At 63.8% G+C, this 24,132-nt stretch overlaps 1 protein-coding gene across 1 annotated transcript in view; it reads right to left on the bottom strand.

Annotated features, from left to right (window-relative positions):
* Positions 1-180: 180 nt before the first annotated feature.
* LOC121672383 (filamin-C-like) overlaps positions 181-24,132 on the bottom strand; it is a 26,278-nt gene continuing 2,326 nt past the window's right edge. Inside the window, 42 exon segments of the mRNA XM_042045002.1 lie at positions 181-405; positions 407-483; positions 1,870-2,130; positions 2,890-3,012; positions 3,113-3,265; positions 3,943-4,146; positions 4,470-4,631; positions 5,154-5,327; positions 5,455-5,583; positions 5,807-5,947; positions 6,033-6,120; positions 6,866-7,113; positions 7,211-7,234; positions 7,713-7,902; positions 8,075-8,231; positions 8,326-8,449; positions 8,941-9,108; positions 9,822-9,982; positions 10,648-10,810; positions 11,327-11,500; positions 12,196-12,793; positions 13,143-13,405; positions 14,019-14,136; positions 14,853-14,978; positions 14,980-15,023; positions 15,229-15,319; positions 15,462-15,622; positions 16,041-16,164; positions 16,539-16,682; positions 17,107-17,220; positions 17,370-17,563; positions 18,174-18,310; positions 18,704-18,830; positions 19,189-19,326; positions 19,766-19,966; positions 20,606-20,768; positions 21,329-21,406; positions 21,529-21,647; positions 22,192-22,228; positions 22,231-22,344; positions 22,746-22,843; positions 23,141-23,389. Coding sequence (XP_041900936.1) covers positions 181-405; positions 407-483; positions 1,870-2,130; positions 2,890-3,012; positions 3,113-3,265; positions 3,943-4,146; positions 4,470-4,631; positions 5,154-5,327; positions 5,455-5,583; positions 5,807-5,947; positions 6,033-6,120; positions 6,866-7,113; positions 7,211-7,234; positions 7,713-7,902; positions 8,075-8,231; positions 8,326-8,449; positions 8,941-9,108; positions 9,822-9,982; positions 10,648-10,810; positions 11,327-11,500; positions 12,196-12,793; positions 13,143-13,405; positions 14,019-14,136; positions 14,853-14,978; positions 14,980-15,023; positions 15,229-15,319; positions 15,462-15,622; positions 16,041-16,164; positions 16,539-16,682; positions 17,107-17,220; positions 17,370-17,563; positions 18,174-18,310; positions 18,704-18,830; positions 19,189-19,326; positions 19,766-19,966; positions 20,606-20,768; positions 21,329-21,406; positions 21,529-21,647; positions 22,192-22,228; positions 22,231-22,344; positions 22,746-22,843; positions 23,141-23,389 — 6,584 coding nt within the window.

Here is a 24,132-nt window from a genome sequence, read left to right as displayed (position 1 = left end):
AGAGACCCTGAATTTCACCAACACCCCACACACACATAGCACCTACACCCCCATTGCCACCCACACCCCCCAACAGCACCCAGACCCTCATACACCCCCACCTCCCCAACAGTACCCACCCCTCATTGCCCCCATATCCCCATCACACCCACATCCCCCCAGTCGCCCCCAGAGCCCCCATCACCCCCCATGCCTGGCAGACCACCCCGTACCTGGTGTGCCGGCCACAGCGCGCTGCAGGCCAGTGCCCCCTGCACGCACCTTGTGGGCACCGCCCTCGCCCAGGGGCCCCACGGTGAACTGGAAGGGGCTCCCGGGCACATGCTGCCCCCGGAACTTGACACTGACAGTGTGGGCGCCTGTCTCCTGGGGCACGAAGCGCACGCTGTACACCCCCGCGCCCCCCCGGCACCACCTCAGCCTCACGCCGCTGCCCCGATGGGCTCAGCACCTGCGCCGACAGCTCCTGCGCTGAAGCCTCGCCTGCAGGCACACACCACGTCACCGTGGGCACCCCAACACCCCATCGACACCCCAGTGTCACCCCAACACCGTATCACTATGGCATCCCAGTTCCTGCACCACCACAACCTCAGCTGCAGGCACACACCATGTCACCCTGCAGGCACCTGGACACCCCAACATCACCCCATTGTAACCCCACCACTGCGCCACTGTGGCACCCCAGCACCCCATCACTATATGGCACACTGTCATCCTGTCACCAGGGCACCTTGTCACCACATCACTCCATCATCCTGTAACCCTGGTACCCCAGCACCAGGGCACCCTGGCCCCTCAGCACCCCATTTCTTTATTACCATGTCACTATGGTACCCCAGCACCTGTCACTGGGGCAGCCTGTCATGCCGTCACAGTGGCACCCTGTCACTCCAGCAAGCCATCACCCTGGAACCACAGCACCCCTGCATCCTATCACCCCAGCATCCTATCACTCTGATACCAGGGCACTGGGGCACCCCATTGCCCCATCACCTTCTCACCATCATCCCAAGGACTCCCAGGCACACTAGCACCGTCGTCACCCTGCTACCCCATCACTCTGTCACCCTGTCAGCCCACCACCAGGGCACCCTGTCACTGTCATCCCACCACCCTGCCCCCAGTGTGCCCTGACACCCCAACACCCACCAGAGCCCACGTGCAACCCCGCTGGGTGCACCCCGCCCTGCGAGCATACACAGGACGTGCACTTGCCAGCATGCACACGCATGCATTCACACACACGTGTGCACACACCCTTGTGAGACTGCACACTCATGCCAAGGGCACCCACAGCCCTCTGGGCAGGCGTGCACTCCCCATGAGCCCACACACCCCGTGAGCAGGTGTGCACCTGTTTGTGCAAAGAGCCAGCATTGCCCCCCACCTCCGCACACATCCCCGTGTGAAGGGCACAGCAGCCCCAACGCGTGTGCCAGGGAGTCTGTCCCAGGTGTGTCCTGGGCACACGCAGGTGCGCCCTTGTGTGAGCACACGGAGCCCTATCCAAGAGCACTCCCACGGCAAGTGTGCCCAGCTCTCATGCAAGCCCACTTCCCTGCACACCCAGCCCTTGTGCCAGCACAGGGCCCTGCCCACACACCCCCAGGCCTCGTGCACAGCCAGCCCTTGTGCAAGCACAGCTCTGTGCAAACACACATTGGTGCTCCCATGCACCCAGTCCTTTTTCAAACACACTTCCCTGCACTCACGCTCCCCTCATGCCCACCCAGCCCTCGTGCAAGCCCAGTGCCCTGCACACCCAGCCCTCATGCACACTTGCCCCTCATGCACACCCCGCTCCTGTGCAATCCCACTTTGCTACACACCCCCATGCACAGTAGGACCCCCCGGTGCAGGACGCACCCTCGTGTGCGCGTGCAGGGGCTGTGAAGGCGCCAATGCCCTCGCGGGTCCCAAAGGCCCCGAAGGCACCGAAGGGCTCCGGGGGGGCGCGGGGGAAGGCGCCGCCCACACGGGTCGATTCCTCCACGTGCACCTCGCGCGTGGTCTCGCCGCCACGCGTCTTGCTGATCTCAGTACGCTCCGTGCGCGTGTATGTGTGGCTGCTGCGCGTGAACGTGCGCGTCAGCCGCTCCTGCGCCGACACCATCTGGAACCAGTTCCCTGGGGAACACCCAGTGGGGACACAGAGGGACAGCGGGGACACGTGGGGACACATGGGGACAACAGGATGTGGGCACAGGTGGGGGAACAGAAGGGTGCACAGAGGGGTGATGGGGACACAGGAGGACATGGATGGACATGGGGATGAATGGACACAGAGATGGACATAGTGATGGGAGGAGACGTGGATGGGTGGAGACATGGAGGGATGGAGACAAGGATGGGCACAGGGATGATGGAATCATGATGGGTGGAGACATGGGTGGTCACAAGGTTGGAAGTAGAGGATGGTGCAAGGAGGGGTGGACACAGGGATGGATGTAGGGATAGTTGCAGGAATGGATGAAGCCAAGGGTGGATGAAGCCAGGGATGGACACACGGACAGACATACGAATGGACACATGGACAGAGGTGTGGATGGAGACATCGGTGGGTGGTGGCATGCACAGAGGGATGCATGGACGCAAGCGCAGACACACAGAGGGACACAGACATGGACACAGATGCATGGAGGGGAGAGAAGAAAGAAGGAAGGAGAAATCAGAGCTGGAGTGGCTAAGATGCATCTCCATCCCCATGGCCCACAAAGCAGGAGGAGGAAGAGGATTAGAATGGAGGAAGGGGAAGAAGAGGAGGATGATGGAGGATGATGGAGAATGAAAGATGAAGGAGAAGGAATAGGAAGAAGAGGAAAAGAGGAGGAGAAGGACCAGGAGCAGGAGGAGCAGGAGGAGGAGGAGGAAGAAGGCCAACCCTACCTGGGATCTTGAGGTTGAGGTCGCAGGTGCTGCCAACAGTGGCGATGGAGGGTGCCTGCCGCCGGCGCGTAATGCTCTCCTTTATCCGCCCCTCGCCCGTCACCTTCACGGTGAAGGGGCTCCCTGTGGGAGATGGTTACCTCAGGGACCTGTCACCCCCTGGGGGTCCTAGCACCTCTCCCCACCACAACCCTCTGCCCCACCATGTTTCCCCCAGTCCCACCTGGGACATGTTTGTCAGCAAACTTGATGTTGATGATGTAGTTGCCAGGCTCGGTGGGGCAGTAGGTGACCTTGCAGGTGCCATCCTCCATGTCCTCACAGTTAATGTCCACCTTGCTGGGGCCCTCAATGGACAGGCCCAGTCCGCCGTAACCTGGGTGGCCATGGGGATATGTTCAGAGGTGTCCCATGGAGGCTGTCCCTGTCCTGTCCATGGTCACACCAAGGCCACCAGCCCAAAGTGGCCATGGTCACCACCCAATCGCAGTCATCACCCCCATCCTGGCCATGGCCACGCCATGGTCACCACAGCATCCCCCTCGCAGTGGCACCATGGCCACAGCTACCACTCTGGCCTGGCCATGGTCATACCATGGCCATAATCATGGCCATCACCCCATCCTGTGTTGGCCACAGCCATGGTATGGCCTTAACCACCTCTCACATGGGCATTGGCCATGCCACCACCATGGTCACCATCCCATTCACATGAAGGTCACACCATAGCGACCACCTCATCCTGTGCTGGCCACAGCTGTGGCATGGCCATGGCCCTCAAATCATCCTGGCTATGGCCACACCACCACCACAGCCACCAACCCCAGCCACAGTGACCGTCCTGCCTTGGCCATGACCATAGCCACCATCCCTTCCTGGCAACATACAGCCTTGGCCACCAACGCATGTGGCCATAGCAAACCACAGCCATAACCATGGCCTCCACCTCATCCTTGGGTGACCACAACCAACACATGGTCATGGCCATCATCCCATCCTGCCCTTAGCCATGGCTACCACCTCCCCCACAGTTATCCCCCACCGTGGCCTCACCAGCGCTGCGTGTGTCCACGATGAACTCGGCCACCTCGAAGGTGTGGCCCTCCAGCAGCCCCTGGCCCCACACCTTGACCCGGCCGGCATCACCAATCTCTGACTGTCCCACCAGGATCTTGAAGGGGCTGTTGGTGACGTGCTGTCCACTCTTCCGCACGCTCACCACATGCTCGCCCACCTCCTTGGGTGTGAATGAGATGCCTGGGGGGGGAACACAGTGGTCACACACCACCACCAGCCTTGGCCACCACCCATGCACCATCCCCATCCCCTACCCATTGCCACCAGCCCCTGGCCACCTCCATCAGCTGCTGGTCACCATCTAAGTCCCCTGACCATGGCCACCAACCCCCTACTGACCCAATGCCACAAGGCCCATCCCTGTGACCCCGTAGCCCCACTGATCCCTGTCCCAGCAAGTCCCCAAGTCCCACATCCTCCTCTCATGTGCCCATGTCCCAGTTTTCCTGTGCCCACATCTGCATGTGCCCATGTCCCCCCAGTGTCCCCGTGTCCCTACACACCAATGTGGCGGTTTGGCAGCCGCTTGAGCAGGCACGGCTCCTCGTTGCCCGAGGGTGCACGGATGGTAGCTGCCAACAGGCTCAGGTCTGTCTCTGCGATCTTCAGTGACACATCAGTCGAGGTGCCCACATTGAGCTGGGACGTGCGCATGGAGTCATCCCCTGCAGAGATGCCATCAGCAGGGACATCAACCCAAGGTGGAGGACGGGATGGAATAGGGTCCCAATGGTGATGGAATGATATACCCAAAGCCCCACAAGGTCCCAATGGCTTATGGAGAGGGTCCCCAGAACGAGGGGTCACCCAAAGATGTGTGAATAGGGCCCTCAAGGCCAAGGATAGGGTCCTCACAAGGTCTACAGGGCCTTGTGATGGGGTCCTCAAAGCTCCATGATGTCCCCATGGTCATGGGCTGGGGTCTCCAAGGCTTCAGTTTCCCCAAGGCCATGGGAGGGGGAATCCTGGTGGCCAGGGATGGACAAGAGACACCACAATTGTCCCAATGGCCATGGGGCAAGTGTGCCCACTACCCCACAGGTGCCCCCACAGCCACACAGATGCCCTCATGGCCATGACTCCATAGGTGTCTCTATGGCTACCCAGGTGCCCCCATGGCCATGTGGAAGCCCCAAGAACCCCCAGAACTCCCCCAGATCCCACTGCGCCCCCCCAGCCTGTCTCACCGGTGATCTTGGCAGTGAAGGGGCTGCCTGGGATGTGTTTGTCATCAAAGCGCACAATGATGCTGTAGTCACCAGGGGCTGTGGGCAGGTAGGACACGGTGCATGTCCCGTCCTTGTTGTCCTGGCAGGTGATCTCTGCCTTGGAGGGACCTTCGACCGCTAGCGACAGCCCACCTGGAGGCACAGGGGGTGTCAGAAGGCACCGGACAAGAGGCATCGGGGGCACCAGGGGTCTCCAACATCTCCTTGTGGCACTGGGGGGTCCTCACAACCTCTCAGCCCCCCCTTGGCCATCACTCACCCTCGCCAGCATCCTTGGTGACAATGGTGAATGTGCATGGCTTGTTGACCATCCCATGGCTCAGCCCAGGCCCATAGGCACTGACGTGGCGTGGGTTGATGGCGTCCACATAGAACTGGAGGGGACTCCCTGGGGACACAGGGGACAACGGTCAGGGGCCCATGAGGACACCCCAACCCAAGGGTGACCAACCATGGACCCCACAGAGACACCCCACAGGGACATTCCACACCATGGTGGGTGCCTGACCCATGGGAGCCCAACCAGGGCATAGTGGTATCAACCTTCCTCAGCCACCTCCCAGTGGCTCCCACTGCCCCCCAGTGGTTCCCAGTGCCCCCCAGTGGCTCACCGGGGATGTGGTTGCCATCATAGCGAATGTCCATCTCGTGCAGCCCCTTCTCGGAGGGGGCATAGTGCACTGTCACCGTCCCGTCCTTGTTGTCGGTGATGTTGGGCCGCGCCGTCTTCCCCGAGGGCATCCGCACCTCACCTGGGGATACCGTGTCAGTGGGGGCACCAAGAGGGGGGCTGGTACCTCAGGGGGTGGTCCCTGTCCCCACAACCCTGCACTGTACCTGTGATCTCACCCTTCTGCACGGTGAAGGGGATGACGAGGTTAAAGGGCCGAAGGTTCTCAGAGGTGGCTGGGGGCTCCTCTGTGGCCTAATCATGGGACAGAGAGGGAGGGTGAGAACTCTGTGGTGGGATCTCAGCCCCAGGGTGGCCATAGAGGGGACATGAGAACCCCCACGGTGGGCTCCCAGCCCTGTGATGATCCTCATGACCTCCAAACCCCATGGTGTCCGCCATGACCCCAACCCCCCACACGACAACCCTGGCCAACATGGTGGGTCATCCAGCCCCACAGTGCCTACCATGGTCTCCCAACTCTCTCAGCTCCATGATGGCCACCATCATCCTGATACTGCTCCACCATGGTCCCCCAGTCCCTTAACTCCTGTCATGGTCACCCAACTGTGCAGTGCCCATTGTGCTCTTGCAACTCCATGCTAACTGACTCAACTCTCTGTCCCTTGGTGTCCACCATGGCCCCAGTGCTCTGTCTGTTGGTGCCTACCATGATGTTCCAACCCCACCACGGTTGTCCTACTCCATGGTGTCACCCTCATCTTCAAGATCTGTTCCATGGTGCCCATTGTGCCCTTAACTCTTTGCCCCTCAGATCCACCACCGTTGCCCAACCCCATGGCCCCACCTGTCTGCCCCACAGCACCCACCATGATCTTCCAACCCCACAGTGCCCATCATGATCCCAGCTCTCTGCCCCATGGCACCCACCACGGTCTCCCAATTCCATGCTGCCCACACCATGGTCTCCCAAACTCTGACCCATGATGCTCATCACAACCCCCCAGACCTACAGTGACCCCCCCAGTGCTCCACCCACCATGACATGGAAGGGGCTGTTAGGGACGTGCTCCCCGCCAAAGCGGATGGTGATGACGTATTTGCCGGGCTCAGGAGCAGTGTAGAAGATGTCGAAAGTGCCATCGTGGTTTTCCACCACATCCACGTCCAGCTCAGCGCCATCAGGTGTTGACACCTTGCAGGTGACCTTGCCCTGTCCCGCCGCCTTTGCATCCACCGTGATCACCGTCTCCTCCCCGATCTGGATCGTGGGGCCCAGGCAGGCACCTGTGGGGGAGGGTGGGGTCAGGGCCATGGGGGGACTCCAAACCTATCCCCCAGCTGCCTCCTCCCAGCCCCCCAACTGCCCCCTGGCACCACTTACCCAGTCCATGGCCCCCAATGGATACTGCAAGAGAGACCAGGGAGAGCGGTGAGAAGGGGTTGGGGGGCTGGTTGGGGGGCCGGGGGTGCCGAGGGGGCCGGGGGGCTCCGGGGGGGCCGGCACATCCTGTCCTGGGGGCACCCACTCATCCCCACTGCTCCATGGGGCAGGTTTGGGGGTGGTGGGAGGGATGCTGAGGGGCAGCAGTGGGGCAGGTGGGTGTGCTGGGGGACAGCCATAGGGTGGTGGGGGGTGAGGCAGGGGTGTCTGGGGTGGGTGCTGTGGGACAGCCAGGGGACACTGTGGGTCAGCATGTGGATGTTGTGGGGCAGGAGGGGATGCCATGGGGCAGCAGGGACACTGTGGGGCAGGGAGGGGTGAGGTGGGGCAGCAAGAGGACATCATGGGGCAGTGAGGGGATGCTGTGGGTCAGCAAGGGGATGCCATGGGCCAGCAAGGGGATGACATAGGTCAGCATAAGGACACTGTGGGGCAGCCCCACCTGTGACGAGGCACTTGCTGGCATCGCCAGCGGGCACGGCGAGGACGCGGAAGGGCGATGCAGGGATCTCGTCGCCCCCGTACTTGACGGTGCTGGTGTAGCGCCCCGGCACATCGGGCACGTAGGACACTGTGTAGGTGCCATCCCCATTGTCCCGGATTGATGCCTTCTTGGGCTGCCCCTCGGGGTCCTGCAGGCAACCCCCATCAGTTCTCTATGCTGGGGGCACCCTGTGGGGCTCAGCACCCCCATGACTCTCCCTGCACTGACCAGGATCTGGACTGTGAGCACCCCTTCACCCACCTTCAATGTGTCCCCCCACGACCCCCATGCTCCCCCATGTTTCCCCCTCACACACTGACCAGAATCTGCACTGTGAGCAGTCCCTCGCCAGCATCGCGGGCATCAATGGTGAATTCGACAGGGAGGCTGGCAGGGATCCCTCCTGCACTCAGCCCGGGGCCACTCGCCCGCACCTTGCTGGCATCGTGGGTGGGCAGCGCCGTCACCTTGAAGGGGCTGGGGGAAGCAGGGAGTCAGGAGGGTGCCGGGATCTCCACGCTGTGTGGGGATCCTGTGTCCCCTCATCTGCCCAGCCTAAGTGGGGTCTCACCTGCGTGGCACCTCCTGCCCTCCGTACTTGACAGACACGGTGTAGGGCCCGTCGGTGGCCGGGGTGTAAGTGACCTTGTGGGTGCCGTCACCATTGTCTCGGACCTCCACTGGCTCCGGCAGCCCTGTGGGGCAGTGGGACATGTGGGGTGGGGACATGTGAGGCAAGGGGACATGTGGGACAGGAGGACATGGGGGGTATAGAGCAGCACAGAGGGCACGACCTCCCTGGGCAGGGAACTCCATGGAGAAGACACCCCGTGGATCTGTGTATCCATGGGGAGGGCACCCCATAGAACTGGGCACCCTATGAAGAAGAACATCCATGGGGCTGGACGTCCTATGGGATAGGACACCCTAAGGAGCAGGACATCCATAGGTAGGACACTCTATGTAACAGGGGACACCATGAGGCAGGACACCCTATGGAACATGGCATCCATGGTGCTGGACAGCCCATGAGGCAGGACATCCCAAAGGGCAGAACTCTCTATAGACCATGGGATCCAAGGAGCAGGACACCCTACGGAGCAGGACATTCATGAGGGAGGACACCCCACAGCTCAGGACACCCCGTAAGACACGAGTCCCCCCTGCCCCCTGTGTCCCCACGTACCAGTGGGCCCCAGCAGTGTCACCTCAAGGGCTGCACGTCCTGCGGCACTGACATCCACGGTGAAGCTCTGGGGCAGCCGTGCACGGACACTGGGGCCCAGCCCTGGCCCTGAGCACGTCACCTTGGAGGGGTCCACAGCATCCCGCACTCGCACCCGGAATGGGCTTCCTGTATGGAGAAGGGGGTCAGTACATGGGGGAGGCAGCATGGAGCAGGGTAGGGTGGGGATGGGGGCAGTGTGACCACTGCCAATGTTAGCAGGGGGCCACTGTGGGGATAGGGTCAGCATGAGGACAAGATAAACATGGCCATGAGGACAATGTGTGCACAGGGATAGCATGGCCATAGAGTTGGTGTGCCCATCACGTGTGTGGGCACAGTGTGGGGCCAGTGTGCTCATGAGGTCAATGTGGTCATGGGGTCAATACATTCATAGGGTCAACATGGCTATGGGTTCAAAATGGGCATGGGGACATGGCCAGAAGGTCAACATGACCGTGGGGTCAGTGTGGGCCCAATGACTGCATGGCCAAGGGGCCAGCATGGGGAAGGGCTCAACATGGGCATGAGCACAGTGTGGGATCACCATGGTCATGGGGTCAACATGTCCATACAGTCAGCATGGGAACAAGGACAGCATGGCCATGGAAACAGTTCGGGCAAAGGCTCCAGATGAGGTCAGTGTGGCCATGTGTCAGTGTGGCCATGGGGTCACTGTGGCCGTGGGGGTATGAAAGCCATGGCCATGGGGACAGCACAGGCAGGGGACAGCTTGGCCATGAGGCCACCATGGGCGGCGTCACCACAGTGAAGCCCTGTGACCAACAGATGACAACCAGGACACCTCTCCCCCCAGCCCCCGTCCCTCTGTCACCCCGCACCAGGGATGGGGTGGCCGCCGAAGGTGATGTTGACGTCGTAGTCACCAGGCGTGAAGGGGACATACTCCACTGCGCAGCTCCCGTCCTTGTTGTCCTTGCAGGACATCTTCGCCTCCGAGGGACCCTCAATGGCCAGGCCCAGCCCCCCAGTGCCCGCGCCCCTGGGGACATGCCACCACTCAGAGGGGTCACACAGGCATGGTGGGGTCAGGGGGAACAACAGCCATGGTGGGGAGATGGAGGTGGCACCTCCATGGCAAGGGGACAGAGATTCCATGCTGGTGACGTGGGATGGAGGTGACACTTTCACGGCAGGGGATGGAGATGCCCATTTGGTGATGTGGGAGGGAGGTAGTACATCCATGGGAAGGGACACAGGTGGTAGAGGATGCAAGAGGATGGACATGGGACCTCTGTGGCAGAACATGGAGATGCCAGAGTGGTGGTACAGGATGGAGGTGGCAAGTTGGTGACATGGGATAGAGGTGGTACACGCACACGAAGGGCACAGGTGCAAGAGGACAGTGGTGGCACTTCCACAGCAGGGGATGGAGATGGTGGGTTGGTGGCTTGGGATGGAGGTGACACCTCTTGGGGGGGGAATCTGTGGGTGTGGGGGGAGGCAGGGTGGGAATGGAGAGACTCAGGGTTGGTGGCCACCTGGTCTCCACACTGAAGCAGGTGGTCATACCCACCCCAAACCCCCAGCATGAACAATATGGGGGGTCGGTGGGCATGGAATAGGGATAGGGAAGGGGATTTGGAAGGCAGGGGTTGGGGGGCTTTGGGGAGCAGGGCTGGGTTGGGGTCGGGGGTCAGTGCCCACCTGGTCTCCACAGTGAAGTGGTTAGCCGTGCCCACCAGGCCACCCTCCAGGCCGGGGCCGTGCGCCCGAACACGTGTGGGGTCGCAGCCCTCGGCCACCCCCACACGGAACGGGCTCTTGGGGACCGGCACATCATCGTATGTCACCTCCACCAGGTGCAGCCCTGTGACAGGGACACCATCGCATACTGTCCATGGAGGGGGCACAAGGGGTCTCTGGGGGGTGGGGTGGGAATTTTCAGGGGATTTTGGGGGTCACTGGGTGGAGTTTGGAAGGTCTTGGGGGCTTTGGGGATCCCTGGATGAGGTTTTGGGGGAGGTTGGGAGTCCCTGGTTGGGATTTGGGGCTTGGGGGTTCCGGGTTCTGGGTACCATGGGGAAATTGAAGGGGGTCCCCACTTGGACGTGGTATGGGAAGGACCTCTCTGAGGGTTCCTCATGAGGATGGAGGATGCCTGGCCAGAACTTGGGGTCTCGGGGGTGTGTTGGGGTCTGGTGTGCGAACAGAGTCCCTGGGGGTGCTCATGGTCCCTGGAGGTTCCCGGAGTGTGTTGGTGTTCCCCAGGGGGTGGGGGTCCCTAGGGGTTTGGGAGTCCCCTGGGGGTGTCTGTGTTCTCCAAGGGGGTCTGGGGGTCCCCAGGAGTGTTGGGGTTCCCAGGGGGGTTGTGGGGGTTCCTCACCCTCCTCGAAGGGTGTGTACTCCACGCGGTAGGTGCCATCACCAAGGTCAGTGACGAAGGTGTCGATGGGGGTCCCTGAGGGGTTCAGCACCCGTGCCCGGACGTGGGGTCCCCCGGTGGGGGCCAGTGCCCGTGCATCCACCATGAACTCAGTGCCCACCTCCCGTAGCACCCCTGAGGGGAACAGGGGGGTCAAGGGGGCCCAGAGGTCATCTGGGGATCCCTTACAGCACCCTCTGAGAGCCCATGGCCCCTCGGCACACACAGGGGGTTCAAGGAGGAATTGGCGCACCCTTGGGGTCCCACCCCATACCCCCTGCACCCCCAAACCTTCCCCCCATGAGTGGAAGGAAAACCACAGAGTCCCCTGCATAGTGGTGGGGGCAAGGGGGACAGGGGAGGAGAGATGCCTGTGGGGTGGCCAGGAGAGCCCCCATTAGAGGGGGTGCCCATGGGAAGGAGATGTTGATGACCATGGGAGTGTCCATGGCCACAGGGTTGTCCAGGCAAGGGGGAGGTGCCCATGGAGGCATGTCCATGGGGTGCCCAGGAGACCCCCCCACATGAGAAGGGCTGTCCATGGGGTGCCCATGGGGATGGGACGCCCGTGGGGTTGGAATGCCTGTGAGCAGGGACGTCCACAAGGAGGGTGTACCCACAGGGATGGAGTGCCCATGGAGATGCTCATGGAGGGGAGATGCCTGTGGTGGTGTCTGTGGGGTGTGTCTGTGGTGTCCCCCACCCAGGAGGAAGAGATGCCCACAGGGATGGAATGCCCTTGGGGAGAAGGAGATCCCCATGGGAAGGAGATGCCCGCCCAAGGGAAGGAGGTGACATGGCGAGCAGCCCCTGCATGGCCCCTCCCTCACCTCGCGGCTCCACGCCTTTGCCGTAGACCTTGACGCTGCTGGTGTCGATGGCTGGGTCAACAGTGACGCGCACAGGGCAGTTGGGGACCGGGAGGCCACCATAGTTGATGGTGATGGTGTAGGCGCCAGCACAGGCCGGCGTGTAGGTGATGGCATAGGTGCCATCACGGTTGTTCTGCACCAGCACCTCAGCCTTGGCGCCGGCCTCGGAGCGGATCTCGATGGTGAGCTCGGCCTCTCCAGCCTGTGAGCAGTCCACAGAGAAGGAGGCCACCTCGCCCGCACGGCCACGCTCCAGCCCCGGCCCCGACGCTGTCACTTTGGCCGGGTCGAAGGGAGCCGTGACTGCAGCTGTGAAGGGGCTGCCCGGGATGTGGCGCCCAGCGAAGAGGATGTTGATGTGGTACTCGCCGGGCGCTGTGGGCAAGTAGGACACAGCGCAGGAGCCATCCCCGTTGTCCTGGCACTCGATCTTGGCCTCGCAGGGCCCCTCCACTGTCAGCCCCAGCCCCCCACTGCCCGCACCCTGCGTGGCAATGGAGAACGGTGCCGGGACCCCAACACGGCCGCCCTTCAGCCCTGGCCCCGAGGCCACCACCTGCAGGCACAGGGACACATGGGTGTCAGGGAGAACACAGGAACAGGTGGAGGTCAAGTGGGACACAGGGACAGGTAGGGGTCAGGGGGAACAGAGGGACACATGGAGGGGGGTCAAGGGGGACAGGGGGAAGGTGACGGTCAGGGGACCCCCATGCGCCTGCCCTGCAGCCCCAGCCCCGAGGCCAGCACCCGTTTGCACAAGAACATGTAGGGGTCGGGGGGACATGCGGGGGGGGCATGGGCACATGTGGGGCTTGTGAGTGGCACAAGGGGGGTCAGGAGGGCAGAGGGACACACAGAGATTGGGACACACACACCCCTGTTGCACACGCGTGTGCCATGCTCACCTTGGAGGGGTCAGGGGGCAGCAGAGCCTCCACAGGGAAGGGGCTGCCTGGAACCGGGTGCCCATCGTAGGTGATCTCGACACGGTGGGGCCCCTCCTCGGAGGGTGTGAAGGTGACGGGGTGGGGGCCTCCAGGGGGCGCAGGCCCCACTGTGCAGGGCACGGGGCGCCGCGAGGGGCCCGTCACCTTCACCTCCAGGTGCCCCTGTCCCCCTGCGCCCTGTGCCTCCACCTGGAACTCCTGCACCTGCCCCACCTCCGCCTCTGCAAGGGAGTGGGGGATCAGAGGGGCATCCCACACCCTGGGGTGCCCCCAGACCCATGAGGAACCCCACACCCGGATGTGTCCCCCAGATCCTGGGGGTGGGTGTGTGTGTGTCTGTCCCAGGGTGTGTCACCTCCACCCAAGGGTGTCCCCCATATCCAGGGTATTGTCTCTCCACAGGGTGTGACCCCCAATGCCCTCACCCATGTCTGTCCCCCATATCTGGTTGCCCCCACACACAGGTGGTCCCAAACCTCTCCTACTAGGATGCTCCCCAAACCACCCCTGGGGCCCCCCATATCCAAGTTGCAGCCCATAACCAGGGTGTGTATCCCCCACCCAGGTACCCCTACATGCAGTGTCCGTGCCCTCATGTGCCCTCACCCCATGCTGAGCCCCACACCCAAGGGTGCCCTCCCCAAGTGCCCCCACATTCAGGGTGCCCCCCCAGGCTGATCCCCTGACCCAAATATCCCCTCCAGGGTCTCTTCCCCCAGGGTGCTCCCAATGCTCAAGTGTCCCTTGCCAGGGTCCCCCCCCACCGTACACCACATGCAGGGTGCTCCCCTCCCTCGGTCCCCCCCCCCCCATTCCCCCAGTGCCACCACTCACTGCTGTTGAGCCCCTGCACCTTGACCTTGCCCAGCTGCAGGGGGGGGGCCACAGTGACGGGGAAGGGGCTCTTGGGGATGGGGTCCCCCCCATAGGTGACCACCACAGACAGGGGGCCCTGCAGGAACAACTCCACTTCAGGGTGCTGCCAGGGGTCCCCCACACAGCGCCCAGTCATGGGGCAGAGGGCAGACACCCATGGGATGGTGCTGGGGGGTTCCAAGGGGGTCCCAGGGGACACGCAGCCATCAGGTTGGGGGAGGCCGGGGGTCATCCATGGGGGTGCTGGGGAGGGGAAAGTCCCAGGGATGAGGGGTACCCGTGGATCTGGGGGTGCCCTGGGTTGACAGGTACCCATGTGGGGCTGCAGCTGCCCCAGGGGGGTGCCCACAGAGGTGGGGTGCCCATGGGGATAGGGGGTGTTCATAGGGGTGAGTTTCCCAGCAGCTGGGGTGCTCATGGGGGTGCCTGTGGGGAGGGGGTGCTCACGGGGGTGCCCCTATACACTAGGCTGTATGGGGGCATGTCCCTGGGAGAGCCCAGGGAATGGGGTGTCAATGAGGGGGCCCCTCTTGGGTACCCCATGGGCTGGGGTGTCCCTATATCTGGGGGATCCCCCCATGGGGTGACCCCATGGGCTGGGGTGCCCAGACAGGTTGAGGTGCCTCCATGGGGTCTCCCCATGGGTCAGGGTGCCCCCCCCATACCAGGCTGTCCCCTGGTAGCCACCTGCTGCAGTGGGGTCTGCTTGGTGGTGGGTGCCCATAGCGGTTGGGGGGCCCCACCATGGGTCAAGGTGCCCCCTTCCAGGGTCAGGGTGCCCCCAGGACCCACCTGCTGCAGCGGGGTGTACTTGACAGTGTAGGAATAGTCGTGATTGTCGATGACCTCGAAGTCAGCAACAGCCGGGCCAGGCCCCGTCCCCATGAACCGCACGTCCAGGGGAGCCTTCCCTGCCCCCCCGCGTCTGCACGCGGAAGTGGGTTGGGGTCCCCACCTCCACCCCTGCACCACATCGTCAAGTCACTGTAGGACCCATGGCACCCACAGGACCCACAGTCCCTGCCCCACAGCACCCAGAAGTGGGTGGGGGTCCCCACCTCCACCCCTGCACCCCATTGTCAGCCAATGCAGGACCCACAGCACTCACAGCACCCATCACCCCCAGCCCATGCCCCCCATCCCCACCCCACTGCCCCTGGCCCCTCACCTGTCCGGCTCAGCCCAGGTCCCTCAGCTTTGACCTTGGTGGCATCATGGGATGGATCCACCTTGATGCGGAAGGGGCTGGAGGGGATCTCCTGGGGACCAAAACCAGAGCACAGTGACACAGCGGCACCACGGGGTCGAAGCTCCAGCCCCACCTGGCCCTTGGGGGCTGGGGGCACCCCACAGAGTGGGGGATGGGCCCTCAGGGATGTGGGGCAGTCCCGGAACTCTCACCTGGTTGGCAAAGAGCACCATGATGGTGTAGAGCCCCGCGCCCGGCGCTGTGTACTTGACCGTGAAGGTGTCATTGTCATTCTTAATGATGTCAAAGTCAATGTCCGCCTCGAGCGGCCCCACCACTCCTGGGGCGCACTTGATGCCAATGCTGACGTCACCTGTGGGGTTGGCCGGGTCAGTGGCACCCACTCGCCAGGGGGACACCGAGGAGTGGAACCAGGCACATGGGGCAGAGGGCTGGATCAGGACTGGGGCTGATGGACAGGATCAGGGTTGATGGACCGGGATCAGAGATTATGGACCAGGGATGTAGGTGCAGGAACAGGGATGCAGGCCCAGGAATCCTGGACCAGGAGCAGAGACAACGGACCAGGAGCAGGGATGCAGGATCAGGGAAGTTGGACCAGGGATGCAGGACCAGGACCAGAATTGATGGGCTCAGAATGAAGGACCCTTGATCCAGGGATGATGGAGCAGGACCAGCGGCAATGGTCCAGGACCAGGGATGCTGGCCCAGGGACACAGGCCTCATGCCCTCAGAGAAGTTCACAGGGTGCCCCCCTCCATGGCACCCACCCTGTCCAGCCTCGCTGCAGTCCACAGTGAAGTAGGTGGGCTCGTTGGCCTTCAGCCCCGTCTTCTCCACACCCGGCCCGTGGACTTTCACCCTGCTGGGGTGGCTGCCCTCACCCACGCTCACCTGCGGGCCCACAGTGTCACATGTGGGGCAGGGGCACGGACCCCTCCTTCCCTGGCACCCCATGGGACTGGGACCTCCAACCCTGCCACTGGCACCCTGCCTCCCTCCAACCACTCCAGACTCCCATCCCCAGTACTTCAGGGGACCTCCAACCCCTCCCCAGCACCCTATAGGTCTGGGACCCCCATCCCCACATCCAGCACCCCATGAGACCCCCCTCTCCAACCACATCACCCCATGGGCTCCCAGCCCCACCCTGGCCCCCCATCCCCACAGGACCCCTGTGCCCCACATCTGACACCTTAACACCCTCCATGACTAGCACCCCCTCCCATAGCCACCCCAGCACCCCATGGGCCCCCTATGACACCCACACGGAAGGGGCTGTTGGGGGTGTTGACTCCCCCCCAGGCGACGATGACCGTGTGCTTCATGGCCTTGGTGGGGACGTAGACACAGTGGAAGGTGCCATCACCATTGTCCTTCACCTTGATGTCAATCGGGAAGCCCTCGGCGTCCTGTGACCAGCAGTGGGAAGGTGAGGGAACCCAACGGCACTCAGTGTTGGCCAACGGCACCCAACAGCACCCAACGGTACTCAGTGTTGGCCAACAGCACCCAACGGCGCCCAACAGCACCCAATGGCACTCAGTGTTGGCCAACAGCACCCAACAGCACCCAATGGTACTCGGTGTTGGCCAACGGCACCCAACAGCGCCCAACACACTCAGTGTTGGCCAACGGCACCCAGTGGTGCCCAGCGGTCCCCAACAGCACCCAGTAGTGCTCAAGGGCACCCAATGGCGCCCAACAACACTAAATGGAACCCAACAGTGTTCAACAGCACTCAGAGGTGCTCAACACCACCCAATGTCACTCAACAGCACCCAGCACCACTCCATGGCCCCCAGCACCACCCAACAGCCCCTCTACAGTTCCCACCTGTGCATAGAGCTTGAGGGGCCCCTTGCCGGCACCACGGGCGTCAATGGTAAACTCGGCTGGGCGGTCCACGATGCAGCCAGTGGGCTCCAGGCCCGGCCCGAAGGCCTTCACCTGTGGAGAGGGGGTTAGGAGGATGCAATGGGGTGCTTGCACCCCCAGCACCCACAGGTGAGGTGTAATGGGGTGCAGTGGGGCACAGCAGGGCACTATGGGGAACAAGGGCACAGTGGGGATCTGTGGGTTGCCGTGGGCTGCAGCACCTTGTCGGGCCAGGAGTCGGGGGGAGCGGGGCGGATGTCAGCCATGAAAGGGCTGTCCCGGATGTCCTCGTCGTCACAGACCACGTGCACAGCATAGAGCCCTGGCTCCGTGGGCCAGTACCGCACATCGCACGAGCCATCGCCCTTGTCGTCACACTCAATGCGCGCCTGGGATGGGCCCTCGATGGAGAACCCTGGGGGCACCGCAGCCACCGTTACCCTGTGCCCATGCCAGGAGCCCCAGACCCCATCCTTGTCCCCGCTCTGTGCCCATGCCCCCAGCAGGGTGCCACCTAACATGTCTTTATGTCCCCACAGTGGGGACCTTGAGAGCATTGTCCCCTCTCGGTGACCACGTCCCCAGGGTGGCACCACCCATGTTCCTACGACCCCACTGGGGCCAACCCCAACCCCAGCCTGCCCCATGTCCCCACCTCTGTGTGCCTGTGTCACCCCAGCAGTTGGGGACCCCACCATGGCACCCGTCCTCCAGCCTGTCCCCATGTCCCCAGTGGGGTTTCACCCACTCCCTGCCCTTGTCCCCGCCACAGTGACACCCCTCAGAGTGCTGTATCCCCTCATGGCGCCCCCCCATTCTGTCCCCATGTCCCCAACAGGATGTCACCCACTCATGCTCTTGTCCCCACCATGTAGCTCCCCACCCTGTTCCCACCACACTACCCCCAACCCTGTCCTCATGTCCCCACCATGGTGCCCCTAACCCTCTCTCCATGTTCCCCCCTTCAGGGCTCACACAGGGTCCCCACCACAGTGCCCCCCACCTCCACATCCCCCCCGGCTCACCAAGGGTCCCCACTTCAGTGCCGATGGCCTCAACCACAAAGTCTGCGGGGCGTCCCACAACCCCGCCTTCGAGCCCCGGCCCCCAGGCCCGGACCTTCTGTGCCCCCGGCTGGGGGGACACCTGCACCTCAAACGGGCTGGGGGGAACAGGTAGGTGTGAGGGGGGGCTGTAACACACCTGTACACCCCCACTCCCACACACCTGCGCCTCGAGCAGGCTGGGGGGAATAGGGGGGAGAGGGCTATACTACACCTGCACACAGCTGCACCCCCAGCCCCCCCAAACATCTCCCACCCCTGGGGGAACACCTGCACCTCAAATAGGTTGGGGGGATAAGGGAGGGCTTGTACCCCACACACACCCCCCACATGCCCCAAAACCCCTCACCCCCCAGGGAGACATCTGCGTCTCAAATGGGCTGGGGAGGTGGAGGGGCAGTGAGGGGCGGGGCTTGTACACCACCCCTCCCCCCCGCACAAACCCACCCCACTCACTTCCCCCTGCCAGGACCCCTGCACTTGCCACTGACCTGCGGGGGATGGCGTAGCCCCCCCAGGTGATGGACACCTGGTAGCTGCCAGGCACCCGGGGCACATACTCGCACTCGTAGACGCCGTCACCGACATCCCGCACCGTCACTGGTTCCTCCGTGCCCCCTGTGGGAGGGGGTCAGACGGGGCACCCGCCCCAGGAGCACCCCCCAACCACGCACTTCCCATGGTGCCCCCCCACCCATGGTCAACCCCAGGATGCCCCTCAACCATCCAACCTCCATGGACACCCTCACGGGACCCTAACCCACACACCCACCTCCCCGTGGCCGCCCCCGGTGTCCCCCAACCCTAGACTCCCCATGGGTCTCCCATCTATATCCATCCCTCCATGGGGAACCCTGATCCATACACTCAGCCCATGGGACCCCCAGTGGGACCTTACCCACGGGCCCCCCATGGAGAACCCTATGGTGCCCCCCAACCATCCAACCCCACCGTGCTCCCCCACAGTGACACGCACCTGGTCCCCGCAGAGTCACCCGCAGGTCCCCACTGCCCGCGCCCCGTGTCAGGACCTTGAAGTCAGCCACATCCTGCACTCGGACCCCCCGTGGCTGCAGCCCCCGGCCCGTGGCCCGGACCGCTGAGGGGGTGCAGGCTGCAAACTCTCATTAGCACCCACCAGCATCCATCGGGCACTGGGAGGTCCCTGAGGAACCCCAGGGACAGGAAGGGATGGGGTGTCCCCAGGGCTGGGAGGGGCCCATGGGGATGCCTTGGGGATGCCGTGGGGACAAGGGAGTGCCATGGGGTCCTCAGGGGCACAAGGAACCAACCCCTGGGGACACCCTGGGACTGATGGGTGACACAGGGACACCCCGGGGACAGGGGTGCCAGAGGGACACCCTGGGGAGTGTGACGGGACCATGGGTTCGCCCGTGGACACTCATTGGTGTCATGGACCACCACGGTCACCACTGGGTGCCTTGGGGCCACCGTGGTCACCGCTGGGTGACAGGGAGCCTCTGATAGTTGTCATTAGCTACAGAGGTCACAAATGTTGTGGAGCCACGTGGGGACCTGGGGGGGAGCCTCACCTTCAGCCACGTTGACAGTGAAGGGGCTCCTGGGGACCTGAGCGCCAGCATAGGTGACACAGATGGTGTGTGGTCCCTCGAGGACGGGCCGGTAGGTGCAGCGGAACACGTTGTCCCCTTTGTCCTCCAGCATCACCTCCACTGTGTCCCGCCGGCCCTGGGGGTCCGTGATCACCACCCCCACATCGCCCGGGCCAGCCCCTGTCACCACCAGGACACGGGCTCAGCACCATGGCCAGGCCACCATGGGGAGCCACCAGGCCATCAGATGGCCAGGCCACCATGAGGACAGGTCCCCAGGGTCACCCAGCCATGCCATGGCCCTGTCACCCTGACGACACGGTCCCACAGCCACCAGACCATCCCACGGCACAAGGACACAGTCTTGGTGCCACTTGCCATGCCATGGCCCTGCCACCATGAGACCACCCCATGGCCATGTCACCATGAAGGCATGGCCCCAGAGCCACCAAATCATGCTACGTTGAGGCCACCTTGAGGACATGGCCCCAAAGCCACCTGGCCATGCCCTGGCCCTGGAATGAGAAGGACGTGTCCCCAAGCCACCATGAGATAATGCCATGGTCATGCCATGGCTCTGCCACTCCAAGAGCACATCCCCAGAGCCACCAGGCCACCCCATGTCATCATGAGGACATGACCTCAGTGCCACCAAGTCATGTCACAGCCACACCACCACAAGGACACGTCCTCAAAGTGTCTGGGTCATGCCATGGTCATGCCACCATGAAGGCACATCCCCAGTCACCTGGCCATGCCATGGCAACACCACCACAAGGACATGTCCCCAGAGACCCACAGCTCCCCCCGTGCCCCCACCTGCAGTGTAGATGTCGAAGTAGGTGGCCTTGTTGGCCACGTTGCCCACGGGCTCCAGGCCAGGGCCGCGTGCCGTCACCTTGGTGGCATCGCCCAGAGCCATGCCCACAGTCACCCCAAAGGGGCTCCCGTCAATGTTCTGTCCCGCGAACAGCACTGTCACCTGGAGGGCGCAGGGACGTCAAGGGTATCAGGGGACCACGGCCTCCATGGCCGCACCACATCCCCCATGGACTCCCATGGAGACAGCATGTGAGACATCCCCGGGACCCCCCCCTAGGATGACAACCTGAAGAGGATCCCCCAGCAGTGACCACCTCCCTGGGACTCCCTATTGCCCCCCCCAGGGACTCTAATGCATAGGATACCCAAGAATCCCAACGGGACACTCCAGGGTCCCCCCCATTACAACACCTCCCCCATGGACTTCAGTGTGGCACCCCAGGGACCCTATAGGGGCACCCCAGGGCTGTCCCCAGGGGACCCCAAGGGAGCCCCCCAGGGACCCTCAAACCCCACTGTGCCAAATGTCCCTCATCCCCCTTGCGGGGGGGTGTGGGAGGGGCAGCCACCACTCTGAGAGTGGGGGAGTGTCATGGGGTGGGGGTGTCACGGGGGACATCACAGGGGGCGTGTTCTGGGGTATCATGAGGGGTGCTGCAGGGAGGGCAGCAAGAGGATGTCACAGAAGGGGTGCCTTGGGGGGGTCACCAAGGGGCTCACCTTGTGCAGCCCCCCGACCTTGGGGACATAGGTGACGCTGTATGTTCGCTTCTTGTCGTTGTTGGGGACCACCTTGGCCTGGGATGAGAAGACACCCCAAAACCGGGGAGAGGGGGTGACACAGAGCTGGGGCACTGGGGGGTCTCCCAGAGAGGGAGACTGGGGGGATTCCCCAGACATGGAGCCAGGGTCCCCTGTACCTCCTCAGTGTGTCCCTCGGGGTCCTCAACATAGACAAGGACCTCGCCCGTCCCTGCCTCGAGGGTCTCCACCGTGAACTGGGCTGGGCGCAGCACCACATTCCCCTGTGGCTCGATGCCTGCAGGGTGGGGGGAGTGAGCACAACCCCCAGCATCCCACAACCCCCCAGGACTTGGAGGCCCCAGGTTGTCCTTGGTGGTAGCAGGGGGGTCCAGATTGTCAGTGGTGGTCTCCCGAGTATGGGTGGCTGAGCTCGAGGGGACTTTGAGGGGTCCCTGGGCATGGGGGGACTCTTGGAGAACCCTGGGTGCAGGTGGACACCCTGGGATGTCCCGCAGGTGTCCCTGGGCACAGGTAACACCCCAGGACTGGAGAGGAGTCCCTGGGCTTGGGGGGGGGCCCATGGTTTACTGTCATGCCCTGACAGCCCATAGCCCCCAGGTGCTCTCTTGCACTGAGTTCCCCCTGAGCCCTCCCCATGTCCCCCACCCAGTACCCCTCTCCGTGTGCCCCCTGTGCCAGCCCCCATGTGCCCTGACCTCCCCCTGCGTGGGGTCCGTGCCCCTCATGTGTCCCATCTGTGCCAAGTCCCCAGCCTCCTGGTGCCCCCACAAACCTCCACATCCCCTCATGCCCCTCTGAGCCCCCTGAGCCCTCCGTACCGGGCCCGTAGGCACGTGCACGGCCGGGCTGGGGGGGGGGCGGGGGCGCAGGGGGGCCCCCGGCCGGAGCTTGGCCTTGGGGAACTGGGACAGGTACGTCATCACCGAGTGCTCGTCCACGTTGGGGTCCACGATCTCCTCGGGGGCGATCACCTGGGGGAGAAGCCCAACACCGGTCAGACCCTCCCAGCACCCCCACCCAGGAGGACCCTGCTGGGTGCACCATGCACCCCACTACCAGGAGGGACCTCCTGCCTGACCCTCCTGAGACCCCCGACACCCATCAGACCCTCCCCGCCCTGCTGGGGAATCCCCCCACACCCACACCCCTACCACACCCACAGGTGCCATGGGGTACCCCAAATGCCCAGGGAGCCCTGTGGATCCCCAAGGACGCCCCCCAGGCACACCCCTGCACCCCCAGTGTCCTCTCCCAGTGCCCCGCCGTGTTCCTCCCCTGCATCCCATACCTGGGCGACAGCCAGTGCCCCCCCCCCATGCCCTGTACCCGGGAGACCTCCAGCGTCCCCCATGCCCCGCATTGTGCCCCATACCTGGGGGACTCCCAGCCAGTCGTCTGCCTGCTGCATGGCCTCCCGAGCGTTCTGCACCGGCTCGTTGGGGTCCCATTTCTCCCAGTCTGGGCAGAGACCTGGGGGGGCCAGAAGGGTCAGGAGTGCACCCCCATCCTGACCCTCGTCCTGACCCCCCCATCCTGCGCCTCCTCCCTTCTGCACCCAGTGCCCCCCAACATCTCCATCAGTGCCCCTCGAGCCAGCCTGGACCCCGTACCTCCCAGTACCCCTGCCAGCTGCCCCCTGTCCCACCCTCTGCCCCCAGCACCCCCCGCCCCCTACTCCCTCCTCACCGGGGGCGCAGTTTTCCCCCCCATTTGTCCCTCCCACGCCCCCCGCGCCCCCATGGCCTCCGCCCCCGCCGCGCTCCTCACCCGGGGCGCAGTTGTCCACCAGCGCTCCCAGCGCTTTCCCGTCGCGCCAGTCGCGATTGAAGTTGGTGATGGGCAGCTGCGGCACCTTGTGCTGGATCCAGCCCAGCAGCCGCTGCTTGGGGGTCTGGCGGCGGCCTTCGTCGTCGTCCTCCTCCTCCCACATCGGCATCGAGATGGAATAGTGCAGGATGAGGGTCCAGATCAGCCCCAGGATCAGCTTCAGGTTCCCGTCCACGATTGCCTTGCTGTCTGCGGGGGCGAAACGGGGGGGCTGAACCCCGAGATCCCTCGGAACCCCCCCCGGGGCACCCCGACATCCTGCGGGACCTGCCGGGGGCACCCCGACACCCTACAGACCCCGACACTCCACACCATCCCCCGGGGCACCCCGACATCCTGTGGAACCCGCCGGGGGGATCCCCGCACCCTGAGAGCCCCGAGCCCGGGATCAGCTTCAGGGTCCCATCCCGGCTGTCTGCGGGAAGGGGGGATAATGGGAGGACCCGCCTGGGGCTCCTCGAAACCCCACAGCACCACCATAGGGACCCCGACACCCCACGGCAGTGCCACGGGACCCTGCACCCCAACACCTTCCTGGGGACACCCCGGGGCACAGGAAGTGAGGGCTGAACCCCGACACCCGCCTGGGAACACCCCGACGCCCCGGGGCAAAGGAGGGGGTCCCTGTTGTGGGCCTGGGGATTCCCTGACACTGCCCCATGTCCTCCCCGAGTACCCTACACCGTGCGGGGGGACCCCAGTAGCCTGCCAGGAAGTGCCTGGTGGGGGCACAACACTGGCAGCACCCGGGGGGTCCCCAAGTGAGCACCCTGGGGGTCCCCTGACCGCCCGCGGCACCCTGGGGTGCCACACCCCTGACCTCCCCAAGGGATTCCTTGAGTGCCAGGATGGGGAAACTGAGGCAGGGGACGGCTGGGGGGGGGAGGGGGCCCGAGGCATCCCGGTCCCTCCCCCACCGCCCTGCGGAGCGG

The sequence above is a fragment of the Corvus kubaryi genome, unplaced genomic scaffold (genome assembly GCF_017639235.1).
Source record: "Corvus kubaryi isolate FWS band 111438036 unplaced genomic scaffold, C.kubaryi_AGA036_p1.0 61731, whole genome shotgun sequence".
Classification (NCBI taxonomy): Eukaryota; Metazoa; Chordata; class Aves; order Passeriformes; family Corvidae; genus Corvus; species Corvus kubaryi.
Note: the sequence above shows the minus strand (reverse complement) of the source record. Positions and strands in the feature narration are given on the sequence as shown.